At 35.2% G+C, this 23,130-nt stretch overlaps 1 protein-coding gene across 1 annotated transcript in view; it reads left to right on the top strand.

Annotated features, from left to right (window-relative positions):
- Positions 1 to 23,130, top strand: part of MPP7 (MAGUK p55 scaffold protein 7) — a 219,575-nt gene that overhangs the window by 125,120 nt on the left and 71,325 nt on the right. The window contains exons 4-5 of the mRNA XM_039839690.1: positions 14,709 to 14,786; positions 17,184 to 17,264. Of these exons, the coding sequence (XP_039695624.1) occupies positions 14,709 to 14,786; positions 17,184 to 17,264 (159 nt within the window). The remainder of the gene's footprint in view (positions 1 to 14,708; positions 14,787 to 17,183; positions 17,265 to 23,130) is intronic.

Raw genomic sequence — 23,130 nt, 5'->3', positions numbered from 1 at the left:
TTTTTTTTTTTTTTAATACATATTATTTGGTCATTTCGATGGGATCCTGAGTAGGAAAGGTGATACATTTGTGGTCTTGAAACTAGAAAGACTTGTTCTGTGTTATCAGGTAGCTCTTCCCTTTTTTAGTGGAACTGTTGATTTTCCCATATGTAAAATATTAAGTTGATGGAAAAACTGTTCTTTTGCTCCTTCAGAGAGTTATCTTTACGTCCCTGAGATCCAAAGCTCTTTTCCCCTGGGTTTCGGTATTAATACTTTGTTTTAATTGGTCAGGGGATATTTTAGCCTAATTTCAGAGTAGTAGAGTTTGACAGATTCTCCGAAGGTTGAATTCAATTGCTTTGTGAATTGTGACTTGCCTAAGCTATGCCTAAACTGTCTCAGTAATAATGTATTAACCTTCTGCCTTTTACAAATAATCAGATTTTATACACCTTTCAGTATGAGCTACTGGAGAGAATCTCTTTTTAGTATATGTGCTGCCGCAGCAAGCACCACTGAAGATAATCTTAAAGCGAGTAGAAAGACATAAAAATTTTACAATTCCATTTTTGTAAATATGTTTTAACATACCTATATGATTCTAAGGACTTAATAGAGTGAAAAGTTGGGCAAATAATCTTAGAAAATTGAGGTTTTATTTTATTAGAGATGAATTAAAAATATTTTAACTTACACTTCAGAGACCTAGGATGTTTAGCTTTGAGGTGGTAGGAAAATTTGTTTTGGAACAAGATTAAAATGGTTAATTTTGGTCTGAATTCACACTGCCCACCTAGGGACCATCTTCCTATAAACAAAGACATTACAAGTTTTTGTTTCTTACCGCCCAAGAGGTATTTGATTTTGCATGTCTGCAAAGCCTCATATATTAATAGCAGCTTTGTTTTCTATTAAAAAGCAAATTCATAGTACAAGATGTTTTTAATAGAAAGATAAACATTTTAGGTAACTCTGCCAGAAATAGGAGGGAGAATGTTTTGCAGTGTTTTATATAAAACTTAGAGGGAGGAGAAAAGAATGCCATTTTTTAGATATGCTACAATTACGATTAGATTTGTGACAATTGCGTTAAGAGCATTAAAATATCCTAGTTGTGATGGTAGTTGTATAAGTAAATAACTTTTTATGTTATTATGTAAAGCAGAAACATAAAATAGCATTTTAGACAAAAATATGTGAAAGTAAAAAACACAAAGTTGAGAAATATAGAACAGTTTTAAAGCAGTGCAGTAAATAAAAGATGATAATAATGGTCCTGGGCTGATGCCAAAAGCGCTTGGTCTGGGACAGTGTCGTAAATCGCTTTGGTTTAAACGTACTCATAGTTGCAGCTATAGGCAAGAAAGGCATTAAAGAGAGAACTTTCAAAAAATGTGAATAATGAAACAACATTAGGCATTGAGCAAACTTAACTTTCAAGAAATGCTAAAACCTGTCGTGTTCTCTGTTTAACTCTTAAAAAGTATGCTACTTTTTTTCTTAAGGCTCCTTGTTACCACTTTTCAGCCATTGAAATTATGGTTTTATTGAAAAGTACCATCTGGTTCTGAGAGTAACGGGTCTTACAAGCTTTAAAGAAAGTGTGCATAAAGTGAAAAGTGTTAATATTGCTATGCTAGAGGCATGTAATTCGCTGTGAGTGGTGCAGCCACAAAGGAACGTCACATTTCCCTGTATTTGTTACACATACTCAGAGTTCATATATAGCGGTGGTTCTCAAAGTATGAACTGTGGGCCCATGAGGGTCCCTGAGACTATTTCAGGAAGTCTGAAAGGTCAAAACTATTTTTGTAATTACGATTATGATGTTGTTTGCGTTTTTCACTGGATCCGCATTTGCATTGATGTAGAAAAGCAATGGTTCATTAAACTGCTGTTGCTTCTCACAAATCAAGGCAGTGGCACCAAGTAGTACTAGTTAGTATTACTATGTTCTTTACCACCATGCACTCACAGTAAAAAAAGCCAACAAATGCCAGTTTTAATTAAAAATATGCTTGATGGAGCAGTAAAAATTATTAATTGCATTAAATTGGAACCATTGAGTATATGTCTTTTTACTCTAAAGTCTTTTTAATATGGAAGAAATGAGAAGTATTCAGAAAGCACTTTGCTGCATATCAAAGGGAATTAAACTAGCTCCTTTTTTTTTTTTCATGGGATAACTTTCTTACTTAAAAGAATGACTGCCACAGAAACTATGTTTATTCAGATTGAATGGTGTTTGGAAGACAGCTCACATGATCAAAGTGAGCCTGTCACTTCAAAGACAACAACCAACTGTATTGATGCCAGTAATAAAATTCGAGCTTTCAGGCAGGTATTAGAATTTTGAAAAAATTGTATCTGCTCCCAGAGGTTGCCAACTTCCCAGTACTTAAAGACTTTTTTGGATGAAATCAGTGGTGATATTAACAAATGGGATTTTGTTGTTCTTGCCGTACCATAAAATGCATAAACATTTGGAAAATCTGAATAACTCAGTGAAACACTATTTTCCAAATGACCAAAGCATGATATTACAAAATCATGCATGGGTAAGAACGCCATGTTGAGTGCAGGAGAAACCAGTGATTGTAATGTAATATGGAGTGTGGAAAGCTCATTGATACGGCTTCAGAGTCCACATTACAGCTTAAGTCTAAAAACCTACCACCTGTAGAGTTTTGGTGTAGCGTCAGTGAATATCCACAATTAGTTAAAATGGCTACTAAAATATTACTCCCTCTTCCAGCTACAAGCCTCTGTGAGACTGGATTTTCTTCTTTTCTTCAACCAAAGTAACATATCCCAGTAGATTGAATGCAGAAGCACATAGGCGACTCCAAGCTGTTTTCTTTTCAGCCAGAATTGAAAGATGTTTGCAAATTTGTAAAATAATACAATTCTTTATCGAAAATTTTTATTCTGGAAAATATACGTATTTCACATAAAGCATGTATTTTAACACATTTTAAGTAAATTAATAAATTTTAAAAAATTAGTTTTAATGTCAGTGCTACAAATATCAAAATATATAACCCAAATGAGAACTCTTTGAGGTTCTCAGTGAATTTTAAGAGGATAAAGGGATTCTGAGACCAAAAATGTTTGTGAGTTGTTGGTCTGTAGTACTCTAGTCAACGAATAGAACCACTCCATGCAGATAAAAGGCAGTTTTAATTTTTCACTAATTGCTGCCCCAAACTGTTACATTGAAACTAGCTTTTTAAATCTCAAACAAAATTTCTCACAAAGTCTGTAACTTCCAAGACATTTTCAGTTATTAAAAGACCAGTCAAAAACTCCTTTGTCATATCTCATTTATTTTTATTTTGTATTTTTTTGTCGTATCTCATTTAAATCTTACCACTTCCGTTCCCTAGCGCCAGCTCAGAGTAGCGGAGTTGATGGGCACAGTGTGTTCTTTCCTTCCTCCACCTACCATCTCTTAAACTGTGATCTTAGAATGTTACTAGCTGGCTTGGGATTGTAAGATTCATGGGTCTATTTATCATTAACTAATTAATAATAATTATAACTTTTGAGCTATTTTATGAGCCTTATTAGACTATGAGCTAGGGATATAGTAGTGAACGCTAGGGACATTTTCCCAAGTCTGTAAATTTCATTACCTAGTTGGGGACAGGCCTAACGAGGATAAACATACAAAGTCTGAAAAGGATGATGAACAAAAAGAATAGGGAGCTAACGGAAATATAATGGCGGAGTACTAATTTTGATCAGATAGGACAGTTGGGGAATGCATCTTTAGATATGTAACATTTGAGCTGGGCCCAAAGATGAGCGTGGGCATCCCCAAGACTAAGGAGCATTGCAGGTAAAGAAAATGCCTGTGGGAGGGACCCTGCTGGCTTGAGGAGCTAACACAAGGCCCCAGTGGTTGGAATCTGGGGGAGAATGGCTCGAGACAGAACCCTGAAGGGGCCGGGTCTTCTGGGTCTTGCAGGGCGAGTGACTTGCTAGTATACTAGCAAGCATACACTTAATCTCGAGTACAGCAGCAAGCCACTGGAGGGTTTGAATGAGGACGTGATGGCCAATTTATGGTTGCTGGGGAGTTGCTCTGTGAGTGAAGTCTGGTTCCTGTCTAACACTCATGTTCCGCAGTCGCGTTGGAATGCATGCCACATCCCCTGACCAGCTCCTAGCTCGTCTCGGAATTGTGTGTTTCCTTTAACATAATTTTGGATTGTGGGCAAATTACTGTAGTTGATAACAGTGTTAGCTAGCTTCTTGTGGGCTTTGAAATCGTTCTGGTTGCTCTTTTTTTTTTTTTTTTAAGAAAACTTCCATCTAGTCGTTATACTTTTTCCTGCGTGAGGGTTTCATTCTCATTCCCAAGGACAGAACTTTCTCCTTTGAGAATGGGGTGACCAGAGTGGTGGAGGCTTTAAGACAAGTGCTTTTAGCCTGTAGTAATAAACCCTTAGATCTAGATTTTCATCACAAACTGCATTCTGCCTGGAAATCTCATTCGATGTCTTAGGTTGATCTTGCGTTCTCTCCGTCATTTGTCTCTTGCTGTGGGCAAATAAATTTCTGCCTTTTCTGTGACCACTCAGGCTTTCTTAATCCTGCAGCCACTGCCTTCGTTCAGGCCTTTGTCTCCTTTTCCTGTGACTGCCTTTGAAGAAACGTCAAGGGGGATGGCGTTTAGTTTAGTTGAGTGTCCCGCAAACATGCATATTCTCTACTTGAGCATAGATAAAGTCCACCTCTGCTTGGACTTTATTTTTAGGCATCAGTTATATCTTACGTATGTGCCATGTGTCGTAGTCGGGGAAACTGCCATGTCCTGTCCATAGGGTTAACAATGTACGGTGTTAGAATCAGGACATAAACTGCCATTTATTGAGTATCTTCTGTTTTCTAGAGAGAGTATGAAGCTCTTTTAATGGTCACTTTGTTTAATTTTCACAGTAACCAACCTACATAGTAGGTACTATTATTATCCTCTTCTAAATATGAGGAAACTGAGGTTTCGAAAGTTATCTTGGTCTTTTTAGGCAGCTATAATAATATACCATAGACTAGGTGGCTTATAAACAACAGAAATGCATTTCTCACAGTGCTGGAGCATGAGAAGTCCAAGATCAAGGCTCCAGCAGATTTGGTTTGGCGAAGACTTGCTTCCTGGTTCCTAGACAGCCACTTTTTGCTGTGCCCTCACCTGATGAGATGTGGGAGGGAGCTCTCCGGGGTCCCTACTGTACAGGCACTAATCTCATTCATGAGGGCTCCACCTTCATGACCTAATCACCTTCCGAAGGCCCCGCCTCTTAATGCCATCATTTTGGGAGTATAGACGTCACCATATGAATTTAGAGAGGAAGATGAACATTCAGTCCATAGCGAAAGTTAAGTAAGTTGTCTAATGGCAAGTAAGGGGCCGAACTAGGATTTAAACTCAGATATGTTTGAATTCGAGGTTCTTAATAAATTATATTGATACTTTATTTTTTAAAAGCTGGGACAATGTTATAAATTCTTCCTGTTTACTGTTCTTTGTCCTTGTCCTTTTCCCCATGTGGTAGCAGTAAAATCTCTAAAACATACGGACCCGTATGCTTCTCTTTGGGGACAGCAAGGAAATCAGCAGCAGGAAGAGTATATCCCACTTCACAGCTGATGGGAACAGAGATGGCAGTGTGGCTCCTGAGAGGACATGGAGTCCATCGGGCCTGCACACGAAAGAAGGCAGGCCGATGGATCCTCGCTGAGCTCTGACAGGTCCCTGGGATTTCTTACCACTGCAGTACTATCCTCTTAACTGGTTTCCTGTTTCCTATTCTCCCTCTTCCCCAGTCTGGAAAAAAAAAAAAAAAAAAAATGAAGGGAAGTACAAATCGGATCTTGTTTTTCCTCTTTAATGGCTTTTTTTTTTTTTTAATTGGATAAAATTTACTTTCTCTAGAATATTGTTCAGGGAGCTAAAGGAATCTCATCTGTGGAGAAGATTCTTGGACATGATTTCAAATAGAATCATTACACTTTAACCAAAATTAAAAGGTTGATGGTTTGTTGCTTTCTATAATTTAACTTAAGCCTGAAACCTGTTTTTGGTTTTTATAACCACATGTTAAGGCCATGTCCCTTATAAGAACTATCCATCTCTATAGAGATGTTGCAAACAGCCCGGCCTGAACTAAAGGCAAAGTAACTGGTTGTTCCTAGTGGTTCCCTGAGGAAAGGCCTTTTTCTCCCCCTTTCTGGCTATGTCATTTGAGCAAAGTCATAACCTCAAAGCTTTTTTTTTTAACTATGCTTGTGAGCACAGGTACATTCATAAACTACATAACACAGAGGAGAGTCTAAAGATAAAAGCATTATGTCTGTTTTAACCTGAAAATATAATTCCAAATTAGGTGATTATTTTTAACTTAAAAAGAAATTCATTAAGATCAAGTAGAAGCACCGACCAAAATAAACTCACAAACCAAATGTACGTATGAACTCCTGAAAGGTGAAATATAAAGGTACCTAGAAACCTCTTCCTGTAAGCAAAATGTGATTCCCCACTCCACCCTTTATAATAATATTGCATAAAGGAACTGGATGCTGTCTTGTGAGACACCATAATTAATTTACATTAAAGAACCAAGCTAGCCTTCTGATTCCTACAACAAGTACTTAGAAATACTGGGTACAGAATTGCAAACATTCTTTTAAATGTATCTATGCTTATAACAAAGTAAGGCAAACTTGAGAGTAAATAGAATGCTGTCCTGGTGACTTCTTAAGCTATGTTGCAGCTGTGTTGGAAGGACTGGCCAGAGATGGGGGTGGAGGGCGCTCCCTCCCTGACATTTATACTAAAGTCACGATGGGGAATTGGTGCGCGCGCACACACAGACACACACACACACACACACACAACAGCTATTTTCTAGGGTTACTCTGTTAGTGAATGAGAAGGTGAGAAAAATTTCAACTACCTTTCTAGGGAGGTGGCAAAGAATCTGACCTGTCTCTTCCTGAGATTAGGTAGGAACAGAAAAAAAAAAAAGTCTAGTTTAAGAATTTGTAACCATGAACTAGTTGGTCCATAGCTTGGGGTTTGAGTTTTTTATCCACAAACTCCAGGAATCCTAACTGTGAAAATAGAAAAGTGACTGGTGATATTTGAAGGTCACCCATTAAAAGCAAATAAAAAATATTTCTGAAAAGCTATACCATCACCCTAGGACTGGTTCATATAACCACCCCACAGAAGATTTACGAACAACCCCAAATTACAAAACATTTGAGAAAAATAAAATCTACTTTCAGCTTTAGTCAACAGGTACCACAAATAGCAAGTTTAAAACCTAAGCACTCTATATAGTAAAACAGCCTTATAACCTAAGTATGTTTAAAATGATATAGGACATAAAAGAAGGCCTCAATCATGAGAAAAACACTTGAGTGCTAGAAGAAAGATTTGTAAAAAGCCATATTTAAACTACAGGAATAAAAAAATATAGTCACTTAAAGAAAACAAAATTCTGCATAGGTCTCTCAGAGATTAGACTCAGCTTAAGAGAGCAAAGTGAATTGGAAGATAGATTTCAGGAAAATTCCTAGAAGGCAGAGAAATAACAAGGCTAAGACACATTAACTTGGTTTTTCATGGAATATGGAGTCCTAAAAACCTTGTGGAAGAATAAAGGGCTAAGAGGTTTTGCCTTACTACATATCAAGAGTGTATATAAAAATATAGTAATGATATTGGCTCAGAGAGGCGAATCAAGGAACAGAATAGAGAGCCCAGATACAGACACTTGTATGTGGGAGTTTGATCAATGTCAAGTAGTATTGCACACCAGTGGGAAAAGCGTAAATGGTGTTATCTTTTTGGAAAGTGATAAAGTGAGAGCTCCTTGTGGTGTGAGTTAAGACTTCAGCATATAAAGTAAAACTTAAGAAAAAAAAAAAGACACAGGAGAATCTCTCTATTACCATAGGATAGGAAATGTTTTCTTAAGAAATAAAATGCACAACAATAAAGAAAAATATATATCCGTGTATGTTAAAAAAAAACTTCTGCTTGTCCAGGGCCACTGTATTATTTAAGGTAAGGGGAACAATTGACACAGTCCAAGAAATGTAATAGTTAAGAGACAGTAGAAGTTAATTTCCCACTTAGTAATCATTTAGAGGGATATGCCAGATTGATGTGTCGCTCTCCTCCCTAAAGTGTTTTGGGGACCCAGTTTCCTTCCATCTGGTAGCTTTGCTGTCCCTTGAGGCCTTGTCTTAATCTGCATCCAGCTGGCAGAATGGGGAGCATGCGAGTTTCCTAAAGGTCTCAGCCTGGGAGTGGCACTTAGAACTTACACTTACATTTCATGTTTGACAGCTAATGTTCCTTAACCTAACTGCAGGGAGGAGGGGGAAGGGTGGGCATTATAGCAAATGCAGCTCTTGACTAGGCAGCTTCTTTCTAGCTACTGTGGAAGGGGACAATTGGTGTTGGGGAGCCGCTATCTCTGCCTCAGAAACTATTATGAAAAGACAAGTCCTAGACTGGAGACGATAGAAATTAAAACCATAGGGAGATTCAGTTTCATATCCATTTGATCGGCAAAAAGTCTGTGAACGCAAGTCTTAGCTAGGGTGTGGGGACACAAGAAACACTTAAACACTTGTAGGCGTGTCCGCCAGAGTGCAGGCAGGAGTCATGTGAAAGGGTATTCAGTAGCCAAAAGCAGAAACAACCATAGTGTTCCTCAATTAAAAAATGGATAAGTAAACTGCTGTTTATATGATAGACTGTTATTCAGCTGTTAAGAATGAACTAGATGGACATTTATCAACCTACATATCTCAATATAGTATTGAATGAAAAATTTAGTTGTAAAGGAAACAGTATCATTTAAGTACACTTCAAAAATAATAGCATGTATTACACACACACACACACACACACACACACATGTATGAAAATGTGTGTGGGACTGTATCCAGTTTCAGCATATTTTTTTTTTCCCTTGGAGGAGGAGGAGGAGGGAGGGATGAAAGGATGGGTCTTCAGTCATATCTTTTATGATTTATATCGCAAGATCTCTGAAGCAAATATACCAGGTTAATATCTCTTTAATTTTGATGCTGGTATGCAGTTTGTCACATTTTCTTTCCTTTTTTATATGTCTGTTTAGAAATAGAACTTTATTAAAATGCTGCAAAAATTTTAGAAGTTAGAGAATGGTGCACTACACACAATGAAAACAAACAAACAAACAAAAAACCACATGAAAGCCACTTTGTAAATTCCTTATTATTAGAAGCATTTCATGACTGAAGGGCAAAGATGAAAAGAGGGAGTTGAAAGTACGTGATTTCACTTCTGATTTTACAGTTGGGTAGAGAGCTAGTCCTTCATGGTCTTAGTGCCACTAGTGGCACAGGTGGCCCGATGTTTTCGTCCTATACTAAGTACTCTTAAGCGAGTACTAAAGTAATGGCAAAGATTAAATTGACAAAAACCTCTTTCTTCTCAGCTGCTCAACTAATGAATCGTGAATGAAAGAGGAACAAATAATATTTCAGCTTCCTTAAATAGGTCAACTGAAGTTTTCCCTTTGTATGATGTATGTCCTCATCTCTTTCTCAGGTCACCTTTCTAATAGCAAGGTTAGAATTACTTACTCTCCTGCCGTATTTTGTCTCTGACCCAGAGTATCTTTCTTCTGGAATGGGTGCTTATTTTACTCAAAATTTTAGGAATGAATAAACTCTGATTAGACTAGTTTGCCTTTTCTTTTGTTTTCCAATAATTTGTGTGATGCACATGACTGAAGTGTGATGTATGGCCGGGTTACATAAAGATAGAAGGAACAAATTAAGGTAAAAACAAAAATAAATATTAGAAAACAAAAATGGTGAAAGTAATAAATCTAAAAGGTGGTTCTTTGAAAATACAGTAAAATCAATATTAGTCGCTAATGAAAGGAGAAAATAGAGGAGGTATAAATCACCAAATAAGAAATGGTAATGGAGAAAAATGTACACAATACAAGAAATTCAAAGACTCCTAAGAGACTGTTTGCTTAAGTAATTTTTTTTAAAGCCAGATAAAAAGAAATAATTTTCCAGGAAATAGTATTTTCTGCAATTGACACTCGAAGCAGTAGAAAAACCTAAATGGAGAAATTGCCATAAACCAGCCAGAAGAAATAAAGAAATTTGGGGGATAAAGCTACCTTCCACAATGTATCAGACTCAGCTGGTTTCTCAGGGGAATGTCATCAAATACTTAAAGAAGAGATCATTTTTGGAGCATATAAAAATATAGAAAGCTTTCATAGTTTTAAAAATAATGAAATGACTATAACATTGATATTAATACCCAGTAAAGACAGGACCAAACAAACAAAACCAAAATACAAATGCCAGCCTCAGTTGTGAATCTTGATGCAAAAATTCTTCATAAAATATTAGCCAGTGAAATTCCATAGCACATTAAAAGAATAATACATCGTAATCAAGTGAGGTTCATCGTGGGAGTGCAAGGATGGCTTAGTATTTGGAAATCTATCAATAGAATTTACCAAATTAACTGGTCAAATAAGAAAACAAAATGTTTGTCAATGCTGAAAACAGCTCCTGAAATCAAACATCCATTCTTTTAAAAAATTCTTGATAAATTTAGAATATACGATACTGATTTCATGTGATAATATGTATCTGTGGCAAAGGAAAGCCAGATTTTATCACATTAAAGGCGGGAACGGAACAAGGATTTCAACTCTCAATGGTTCTATTAAAGTTTTTCTTTTTTCTGGAGTTATTGGCCGTGAAAATTAACCAAAAGAGAAAGGTTAGTGGTCTAAAACTGGAAAGGAGGACATACAGTTAGCACCATTGCCTTTGCTATGCTTGTTGTTTTTCAGTTTTAAATTTTCCCTTTATTGTCCCTTTTTTCTCTTGAGCCAAAATTATTTTTATCCTTTTGGAGAAAGGATTAAATTGTTCTTTTCAGTGAGGGTCCCAGCCATTAGAATACTTTTTTATTTCTACACAACATAGTGTATAATTTCCAGCTCATCTTGGCTGTCGTTGTATCCAGGGATCTTTTAATACTCAGAATTCCCTCTTCTTTATGTATTAAATAAAGGAGGGAGATGGGTGTGTGTTGTGCGTGCGTGTGTGTGCATGCGTGTGCGTGTGCACGCAACGCCACTTTTAGATTGGGTACTTTTACCTAACATAGAAGAGATTCAAACTGCTGAGCAGTTATTTCAGTACTTTTTTATGCTCATAATAGAAGACAGGAAACGGATTTTACAGCCTTGGTTTACTTAATGTCATTCCAGTAACCGTGAGTGGGTTTTTCAGTTTCAATGCCTCTACTCATCACCGAGAGGTTGAAAACAAATGATTGCACTGGGACTGGTTAAGCCTTATTTATACTTTTGTTATTGAAGCTTCGTTTAAAACGATTTCTACTGTACGTGTCCTTTTTAGATTATTGGCACCAGGTTCCCTTACAAATTTTAAGTATTTTCAAGATGTGTATAAATGAAGGTAATTACATATTTCCTATAAGAATCGGTTACATATAAAAATGATTTTTATTTTAACTGCCTTTTTCTGATTACAAATATAATGATAGAAAACAAACCCTTAAGGACACATACTTTAGACTATACTATTTAGGGCATAAATGTGTGTGTATTTTGAAATGCACATGCATTTTGAAATGTACGTTATTTCTTAATAGTGTATTTTAAATATTTTGGCATCTTTTTAAAGATCTTACTTTTGAATAATTGCATAGTTTTTATAGGAAATGAATTTAACCGGAGCCTCCCCTTCTCTCCAGACTTCTTTACGCCTGTTTCCTTTCCTCAACTCCTTCCACTTTTGCTTTCTTCTTGTTGTTCAGGTAGAAAAATGAATTGTATCCTACCGCTGAATCTTCAAAGGGACATGTTTAGTTAAAATGAGATTTTGCAGATGTGGCTATACATGATATTTAGTAATAGATGTTAGTTTGCCTTATTGATGATTAAGCCATGTCTTTGGATATATATTTTGTCTATTGGATTCCAAAATGTTTCCATTCAGGAAAAATTGCCAAATTATATCAGAGTGAATTTTTTTTTGAGGGGGCAGGAAGTTAAGAGGGAAATTACAGAGTGCATAATATAAAGCTATGCCATGTTATCCAATATGAAAGCCACTAGCCACCTGTGGTCATTTACATTTAAATTAATTAAAATTAAATGACAATTCAGTTCTTCAAGCATACTAGCCACAGTTGAAGTGCTCAATAACCATATATGACTAGTCCAAATTACATATCGAACAGGCAGATTTAGAATGATTTCAACATCCTCACAGAAAGTTCTCTTGAACAACCTCGGCATGAAGTCTATACATGTTACCTGTTTATTGTATTAGAATTTAAAATTCATTTTGGTTTTTAAATTTTCTTTTCTGGTGTTAAGCAGAATTTGTCAATATTTCTGGAAACATGAACAGCTCAAAATTATTTAGAGTTTTACTTTCCTACCAGCTTAATTTAAAAAATTATGTATAGAAGTAAAAAAACATAACATAGGGTTGCCAGAGTTTGGAAATCTCAGAACATTTAAAAAATTCTTGATCTAGTACAAAGGCCAGAGGTTGGCAGGGGAGCGCTGGGCCCTCGGGTAAGAATCTAGAGACAAGATGATATAGAAAGAAGAGCTGACTCTTTTTAAAAGCCACTCAGAGGAAGCAAATGAAGTGGAGAAATAATGTATGTGGGGCATGTAATTTTGGTTATAATTATAGTATTAATGTAAATGAATCTAGAAAAATTAGGAGCCATAGGAAAGGAAAAATAAGGGTGGAGAGACTGAGAGGAACCGTCAGTAATCCTGTCTTAATTGAAAACAGCCACTACTCTGTCACATTTCTATCTAGCCTCCTTTCTGTGTCCTACAAACAGATCATATGCATTCAGTGGAAGAGATCAGTGAAGAACGCAGACAAGATGTGAGTCTGAGAGTCAGGCTAGCAAAGTGACAAAACGCTGTGAGGCTGAGCCAGATGGCCCAGGTTTCAAATCCCAGCTCCGTCATTTACAATTTGTGGGACCACAGCAAGTTATTTCACTCCTGTGTACCCGTTTACCTGTAACATTTGGGATAATGGTGCCATCTACCTCCTAAGGTACTTGTAAGGATTACAGTATTAAAATATTGAACTCATGGAAGACTGAATTACTGATAGTACTGATAACTATTATTAGGTAATCTAGGCACATGATATCTAGTAAGTACAAGCTTCTATATTTATTACTGCAGGGAAGCAGACATATAAACAAGTAGTTGCAATAAAGTTAGAGGAGTTTATGAGAGAGAAAGTTCAGTATTCCATCATAGTATATGTTGAAGTGACCTCATTCTTGATAATTACTTAAGCAAAATTAATTTAGCTCTTAGGATGGTTGGTTTTGTTTTAAATTATACTGTAATAATGTTCAGATCAAATCTTATTCCTTATAAAGCTGTATTCTTGGAAATTTGTTTATTACTTGAATGTAATAAATACTTAATAGTTCCAAGATATTAAGAATTTTGCCCTGATGATTCTGGGAATATCATAAGTGTCAAAGTTCTTTCCCTGATGCTTTGCATTATGTACCAGGTTGCCAAAAAGGTAATAGAATCTCCTCTTAGCAGTATCATTAGGATATTCAAAATAAAATCTTTCCAGACTTTTTACATGAGAGTATGGTTTGCTTTGAGTATAATTAAAGAGTGTATTCCTTGATTCCTATTAGAAACAGGAAATTGTGAGGTGCAGCTGTTTTTCATTGTAGCGGGGGGCAGTTGGTCAACTATCAATAAGAAGCTAAAATAGATTTTCAAGTATAAAATTTTAAGTGTACCTATGTAAGAGCGGACATACATTAAACAAGTGCTGACAGTTTTGCATTCATCAAACCATCTTTCACTTTTTAACTATAATACTAGAATTTTAAAGGAACACAATTTGTTTTATAATGCTTTAAAGTATATTCTTGCCTTTGAGTTTCTTGGGTAATGATGATGGGAAATGAAGTCCCCAAATTATTTTTTATTAATGTAATTTTTCTTTCCAGTATGGGAAATTATTTTATTTAAGCTAACTAGTTATAAGAAATGTCGCTAGTTAAGAGAAATCGCTTTTTTTTCCTTAGAAACTTGAATTTGGGAGGAAAAATTGGCAATTAAAAAAAGAAGAAGAAGAAGTGAAAGGAACAGCGTGTTGTTCCCGGAGTGCTGGCACACAGGTCCTACAGCGCCAGCTTCTTCACCCTTGGTGGCGGTCGCATACCAGACTGCCCAAACGAGGCTGCCAGTTTACTGCTTTACTTTAATCATAATGTGTGTTTTTTAGCAGGAATATATACTACAACCAATACTTGAAGTATTAAAGCGCTATGTTTTAGAAATTAAAGATTTTATAAAGCTAATGTTTGTTGGGGGGAACAAAGGTGTAGTTTCTAAGTGGGTTTTATTTGATGATGATTTTTTTTTTTCCATTTGATTCATGTTATAAACACTGGACCATACTCATGGATGAATTATGTATGCATGTTTGTCATCTATAAGTTTATAGGAACATATACTTTTTGTTTAGAATATTCGATGGATTGGCTTCTATCGTCAACGATAAAAAACGGTTAAATATCTCAGATTGTTTGCCAGCAGGTGAACTTATATATGCATTTGCTATTCTTTCAGATTCATGAAAAACTTCACTACTATGAGAAGCAGAATCCCGTGCCCATCCTCCATGGCGCGGCAGCCTTGGCTGATGATGTAAGTAAGTGTGTCCTTTCTGAGATCATTGGGACATGTCTCCCACCCGCCGGGCCACGGCAGAACTCATCCTAGCACAGACAGATGTGTGCGATCCTATGCGTGAACACCAGAAGTCGCAAATGTTTCTGAAAGCCCTGTCATCACTGAGCTTACGCCGATGTTATGCTGATTTTCACTCACTTTCCTGTTCTAAAATTTTGCCTGTAGATACTGTCTTGTTCTACCTTAGTAACTACGCAATAGAAATTTTAGGCTGTAACTCTCTGGGGAGAGAGAAGCTGTCAGCTATTAGCGTTTGGAGAAAGTCACAGACAAGAGGAATGCTTTGGAGAGAGAAAGACAAATGAGATAGCTCTATTGCTGACAGTACTAAAAAAATGACAGATGCTAGTATAGGAATGAGGCATATGAAATACATAAAAAGACAGGATTGTTTTTAAAATGGATTATAAAGCATAGTAATGATTTATGGGTATTAGACCTTTCCAAATTACCTTCATAACCAAAAAATAAATTTTAGAAGCAGTTGGCATTGATGGAGTAGTTAATTTCCTGTAGCTATAATTTTATTTTCAATGTGGGGGAGGGAACTAACTTGCTGTTTCTTGCTGTTAACTTTCGGACTCGGATGAATTGAGAGCACACCTGGATAAACTATAAGGGACACTAAGCTAGACGAGAAATATGGTTAGTGTGAAGGCTGATTTTAGTGATCTCCTGGAGCTTATTTGTTGCTTTTTAAGTTTAAACTTTGTTATGATAAAATGTAATTCAGTTTAGTAAAATACCATGGCTATAAGAGTAATAAAAAAAAATTGACCATGTTCAGGTATAGTTTACTTGATACACTTTATATTCTAATTTAGAAAATAAAGCATAAGTAATAAATTTCCAAGCTGTATGGTATTTGTTTAGTCCTCAAACTTTTTGCCTTCCATTTTTATCTACAGAAATTACAGGTTACAAGAATGTTTCAACATATGTATTTTATGAGGGAGCTTACCTCTGCATTATAGAACCAAAACATTTAAAGTGAAGATGAATAAAAGTGTAGATATAGTTCCACAAAAAGCTGCACTTGCCACTTGAGAAAGTCTTAAAAACCAGTTTTTAAAAATTTACTGTCGAGGGTTTGGGGAAATATTTGTTTATAAAGTGATGAAATCGTACTACAACAATATCACTTTTTTAAAAAATTAGAGACTATTAGTAAATATGGTAAAACGGCATTTTGTAATTTATCAGAACAGTGCATTGACATGTTAAAAAATACCGTTACATATTAAGTGACCAAAGAGTGCAAAGAGCCCTTTGTGACTTTCTGCAACTTAATTTTGTAAAAATGTTACCTTGAAAAAGTAAAAGCACTTTTCAAAATGTAATCAATGAAGATACTGATTTTATTTTTTGTGCATAATTTATATTATGTCTTTCTTTTAGAGAAAAGTACTTTTCCAGAGATAAGAAAATTTTTAGCTTGATAGAAACATCAGGGCAAATAGAAATTTAATCCAATGTTTTAGAAAGGTTTTTAAATGAAAATATATACGTTGTTTGACTTCTGTATTTCATATTTCATGATTCTAATCTTTTTTCGAATCTTGCTTTTCTTATGAAAATTATGTGATCCTTCCTATAATACAAAATTGAATATAAATTCTGATAGGAAGATATCTTAATGAAGAACATGAGGCAGGTTCAAAGCTCCAACAAATCCTTTCTTTAGCTACAACCAGCAAATGAGAATTCTTAATCATTGTAAAGGACAGTCAGCGTTTTTGGTGCTGCGTAGTTGTCAACCTGTTATAAGTCATTTTATGATTGACTTGGTTTATATTTAACAGACTTCTTAGTCTGTGTAGGTAAACATAATAAAAGTTTCAGACTATTTGTTCTATTAGAGGCATTCTAGTTCTTTTCACCCAGGCTCTGAATAGCAGGCTACTGTGGGTTTTGGGAAACCTTGTGGATTTCACCACCTCATTCAGCAGGTCCTCTTTTCCCTTTTCTCTTCTCTTCCTCCTTTCCTTTCTTCCTTTCTTCTTCTCTCTCTCTTTCTCCCTTTCAAATTGAGTCAAAGCTTGATCCAGTCCTTTTTACAAGTGGCCCTTTGTCTGCACGCTAAACCCCATTCGGTAGATGAAGTGCTGGGTTTGCCCTCATTGTAATAAATCAGAAGATGATCTGACTGATTTATGCTCAGCCAAGAGCCTGGGCTAGGATCTGGCCTACCAAGGGCCTAAAAAGAAGAGCAATGATTGATAGTCTGTTTTCCTTCATGCCGACTTCTCCTTAATCACTGAACAGTAGCAAGATAGAATCGCAGTGGTCACACGTGGAACTACCCAACGCTCTCACTAAGTGTTCTTTATGTCAATGTGATCTCTCTTGCAGCTGGCCGAAGAGCTTCAGAACAAGCCATTAAACAGTGAGATCAGAGAGCTGTTGAAACTGCTGTCAAAACCCAATGTGAAGGTGAGGACGTGCAATAAATATCTTCCAAAAGGGCCACTTTCCGAGACTTCAGATGAATTTTGTTTCGAGCATCAATTTTCAAGTAAATGTATTTTTAAAAAGCGCATAGTATTTTAATAGTCTAACTCTCATTAAGGAAAAAGAGTTGAGCTTTTGATGCTAATGTTGTGACATTACAAAATACTTTAGTTGAGAAGCTCAGGATTTAATTTGGCAGACATAATGTGGCTTCACGGTTATTTTCCTTTTAAATGAAGTTACAAGTACAGAATACAAAACCTATTAGTGATTTGGTTTAGTTTCATTTTACTTGGCTAGTTAATGGTATTCCAATATATTTGACAACTATATCTATTTTTCTGTTGTATTATTTCAGCATTCCTTCTCCCCACCCCGTCTCCTATCCCTCTATCAGTTCGTATTATAATACAGCCTATAGTTTTGCAGAGCAGAGCAGTGTTTCAGCATAAATACCAATAAAATATCAGTAGACAAATTCAATTCTCCTTGCAATTTTCCTCCCATGTTTGTCACTTATTTTTTCCTCCAATGTGATTGGAGGCATTCTGAAAATGCCCTTAATTTGAAGATTCTTAATGCACTAAATCCCAAAACTTACATGTTTTGGACTAGACACTACTGCAGTTGTATGTAAAACATTGTCCACGAGTCAAAGTTACATATAGATTACATAATTATGTAATTAACATGATTAGTTAAGCATACGTGGACTGTTGGATGAAAATTTATGCCTAGATGCAAAATTGCTTTCTACCTTCCTTGAGTAATCTCCACTGGAATGTTATCTATGGTCTTAAATTGATATTCAAAAAAAGAAAGATTGTTTTAAATAAAAGATGAAGATATACATGGACTATAATTTCTAACCCCTATTTAAGTACACGGATATATTGCTGTAAAGGGTAATTGGATTATGATTAGTAATATGAGAGTAATTAACTTGTAATGGTACAGAGGAGGCTGGTTAAATTTTAGTTTCAAAAGAATAAGGATTGCATTAGAGCAGAATAGTTGCTTTATATTAAAGACAAAGTGTGTGGAAAGGTTAAGAGCTCAGAGTAGGAGATTCACAGTCAGTGCTCTGAAAATTTCATCACTTGGTCTTAGACTGCGCATAAGAAAGCAATATTAACCAGAGCATTTCAGGTTAGCTGCGATAAGTTTGTTAACTCCTTTTCGAGAAGTATTATCTTGGTTTGAGTATTAGAAACTTCCGACCAAAACAAAACATGATTTCATTCAAAAAAACTTTATACTTGAATACTTGAACTTTATCATAGCAAAAATTATTTTAGAGGAATAATTTTATTTTTCATACTTACATAGCAGTGTGAATAAAGCATGGGTGAGAAGTCAGCTTGAAAGGTGTATATTCAGGGAATAATTTGTAGAGGGTGGGTAAGATTGCAGGCACATGATGTTGCAGTTGGCAATAACTTTTTCTAGTTAGCCAGTCTTGGGAAGAAAAAACTTTCTTTCCTTTTTGACCTAACATTTGACATTGCTTTCCTTGAAATCATTTATATTAACTGTCATCATTTTGAATCTCACTTTTATAGGTATTACTTTAAGAAGCGCAGCCCCCAAATAAGTTTTATTCTATTTCAGAATACGATCACTGCCCCCTTTTTGTCCTGGGAATGAAATAAAATATTTGCTTTTTTTTTTTTAAAAGAAACAGAATCAAAGTGGTACAGTAGAATATGACATATATACATGAATTGTTAGTCGAACTGACAGTTAAAATATGAAATATGAATCCTGGGGTGTTAATTTGAATATTGTCTTTAATTTTCACTGGATAAAGAAAGTATTTACTTTTAAAGATTGCTGTTCCATTTTAAATATTCAATTCACAATAATACTAAAAAGAAACCTGACGTGTACGTCCAAAATAATAATAACTTTTTAAAATACACACAGATGTATACAACCAAATATGTAGCCACTATGGGAAGGTAATGTATCCCACAGATCTGCCAACTCTTTTGAAAAGTTTTACAACTTTCTTTGGTAATTTGTAAATGTCATTGGCGTCACATCTTGATTCATTCATTCTCATAGGTTTATTTAATGCCTACTCTGTGCCAGGCTCTATAGATACAACTTACAGAAGATATACGTAGATTAATGAAGGTAATAGGAGAAATTCTGGGTAAGAAAAGGGCACGTGTGGAATACAGGAGTAGTGCTAAATCTAAACTTGGGTTGTGGGAGAGGTCTGGGGGGGCAGGGCAGGGAGCGGGGAGGAAGGAAGTGGCATATAAGTTGAGATAATCAAAAGGGAGAAGAAGGGAGAGAGAGGGAGGGAGAAAGAGGAGTCAAGGGTAGGATGTGAAAAATAAATGTTTTAAATAGAGTGAATAGTATGTGAAATCCCATAAAGAATATAACTTGTCAAGTTTGAGGTTGTAAAATAAGTTCACTTTGGCTGAACAGTTGTTTGTGAACGACGAGGGGCAACAGTTTAGAGCTAGGCAGCAGAGCCTTTGATTGGGGTGGGGGGGATACGCATCCCTGTTTGCCCAGGATGGTCTGGTTTATGCCTGAACTTCTGGCATTATGATTGATAGCCTCTCTTTCAATTTCAGTTGTTTCCTTATTTAGATGATAAATTATGTGGTCACCCTAATTGTGAGCTTATTAAAATGTTTGGATTTCATTCTCAGAGCAGTGGAAAGCCATCGAAAGCATTTAAATAGGCAAGCAACACAATCACTCTGATTGGAGTATACAGAACAGTTACTTGGGCAGGAGTGGTGGTAGGGTGGAAGGAATGGAATCCGGAATGGAGGAAGGCCAGTTGGGAGCTCGTAGAAATAATTCAGGTGAAACATAATTGTGGCTTTAATGACAGATGTGAGGGATGGGTGGAATTGGATGTAACTTCAATACATGGTGTTGGTGAAAGCAGTTAATCATTGAGAGAAAGTAAGAAACTCCCCCTACTGGAATGAATTCCAAGTAGATTAAAGATATAAGTGTAAAAAATTGAACCATAGTCATGGAATAGAGAAGAAGCATTCACAACCTTAGGGACAGATATACACACACACACACACAGAAAGTTTTAAGGAATTCATAAATGAGGTTAGAAGGAATTATTTATATAAACAGCTATCTTTGTTTTTGATACATTGTGATAGTTTATTACTTTTTTTAGAAAGTCCTTTGATACTTTTAAAAATATACAGAAAAAAATTTTGATAATACGTAATAGTATTTTTAATTCAAACTATAGAGTAGGAGCCGCTGTCCTCATTTCTTTTTTAGGGAATATGAGCATTGTTTTTATGCTTAAAGACTTTTTCTTCTGTGAACTGTGTTCGTATACCTTTTCAGGTAACTTCTTAATTGGCTATATTACCTTTCATTCCTTTTTGTATACAGAAATATTACATATACATTTTTCCATTATAAATAGGATAATATAATGTGCTACTTAATGTTTTCTTGTTTTCTGGACTTTTAACATTTGGATATTTTGGACTTCTCTTTGGATCAGCATAATTACCTACTTATCGCTTAGAGATGAACATTTCTATTGTTTCTGCTTTTCTGCTATTTAAACATTACTATACCACACATCTCTTGTATATTACAGAATTTTTTCAGTGAATAATGTTGGGTTAAAATGTTTGTACATTTAAAATTTCGATAGTTATTGACAGCTTGTCCTTAGCAATAATCTAGACAGGTTCTCTCAATGTACAGTGCCTTCAGTACTACATGTGAAGGGCCTTTTGCTCTATGCCCTTGCAAGACCTGTTCAATTAATGTTCTTTTTTTTAGCTATGCTAGTTGATCATCACTAGAATATATATCAACACTTTTCCTGTATAACTTGTTGCCCCCTAGTCTTCAATAGTTAGAAAATGACTTATTACATAATAGTAGTCTCATCTGAGAACTGTCAAAGATTTAAAGATTACACTCAGTCTTTAAATCTTTGAATTGATTGGTTAGCTGCCCTATACAAAAAAAATAAAACAAGTATTCTTAATAATGTCTACAAAATCCAGGCTTATTGTTCAGATCTTAAAGTCCAGGACAGAATAACAAAGTTAAAACGAAAGAACAGATGGTGAGAAAAGGAAAATGGTAATGAGCAGTGAAAGGCCCAAATATATATATATATAATAGAATGTGAAAGCTTCCTTTAGCGATGGACCATTCCATCAGCAATAATGTTGGTGGCATTTGGGGGCACTGATGGAGGTTTGTTGATCTCTACAAAGACTTTGTTTCTAGGGGAAGCAAAGGGAGTCATCAATAAATAAGAACTATTCCTAGGCATCAAATTGTCACATTAAAGGCAAATCAAACTCTATGAGTCATCATTCTGTGGCTTATTTTTGATAAAACAGGGAAGTGACATCATTTTTAGAACATGGTATTATAATTTAGGAAGTTGGGGAAAATTCGGTAGATCCGTATTAGGCAATAAAATAAAAAGATTCGTTGTAATTTTTCAGCTTTCCAAAACATTCACCTACAAGTGAATTACTCATTGCCTGAGCATGCAGAATGGATGAGGTTTCATTAAAGCATGCTAAAGGGAAAAGTTAAGCTTCCTTCTGGAGGAATAAATCAATGTTACTCATCCTTCTGAGTTAGACACTTAATTCTGTGGACCTGAGAGATACTTAGAACATAGAAATGACTTCAGGGAGTCCAAGGCAATGAGAGCTTGTGAGCCTGATGAGTTACAAGGTCAAGTGTTCAATTTCCTGCAGATTATTCTGAGCGACAGGTAAACCCATCAATTGTGATTGGGATTTAGGACATATGGAAACACAATTTTCATTTAGGTATTGCCTTTTAACAGGAAAATGGAATACAAAGTTACTTTTAGTTGTCCGAAATAGAAATGTTGCTTTTACAACCAAAAATAGTTGTAAAGCAAAGCTATTAAAAATTAGGAACTTGATGTCTATTAATCTTAAAATTATATTTCGAAATCTAGACATGGAACTTAACACAAAGCAAACGAAGAAAAATACATAGCTGGTATTCTTAATATTGCCTATCAACTACAATATTCATTTAAAATGCATTCATTAGTTATCTCTATTCTTACTTTGTATATATATGAGATAGTTACCATAGGTGTCTAGATAGTGGACATTTCTGGTATTCTTCATTCCTCTGTATAGATCCATAGTCCCATCTGCTGCCATTCTTTCTGTTTGAAAGATGTAACTTTTTTTTTTTTTTTTTGGAATACAAGTCTGCTGGTGATGAATTTGTTCAGCTTTTGTATGTCTTTAAAAAGTCTTCAATATTCCTTCATTTCTAAAAGATATTTTTACTAGGTATAGAATTTTAGGTTGACAGTATTTTTCTGAGTATTTTAAAGATGTTGCTCCATTGTCTTGCAGCTTGTCTTTCTGATGAGACGTGTATTGTCATTTTTATCTTTATATATATATTTATAGATTTATAGATAGATGTAGATATATAAATATAGATCTATATGTAAATATAAATATGTAAATATATACATGGATATATAAATATTTATATATGTTTATATACAAATAATATAAATAAAAGGGAACATGTGTATTCCCTTTATATATTTATATAAAATATTTATATATAAATAAAAAGGAAATATATATATAAATAAGTGTGTGTGTGTGTGTGTGTGTGTGTGTATGCTTTTTTCTGCTAGAAATGTGCTTTTTCCCCCTTTTGGATGACTTTCTCACTGGTTTTAAACAATTTGGTATTACTTCTTTTGCGTTTCTCATAGTTAGATACACTGAGCTTCTTGAAGATGTGGGCTTTTTTCCCTCAGCATGTTTGGAGTATTTTCTGCCATATTTTTTCAAAATTTTTT

The sequence above is a fragment of the Pteropus medius genome, unplaced genomic scaffold (genome assembly GCF_902729225.1).
Source record: "Pteropus medius unplaced genomic scaffold, Ma_sr-lr_union100, whole genome shotgun sequence".
NCBI lineage: Eukaryota > Metazoa > Chordata > Mammalia > Chiroptera > Pteropodidae > Pteropus > Pteropus medius.
This window is presented reverse-complemented; position numbering and strand designations above follow the sequence as displayed.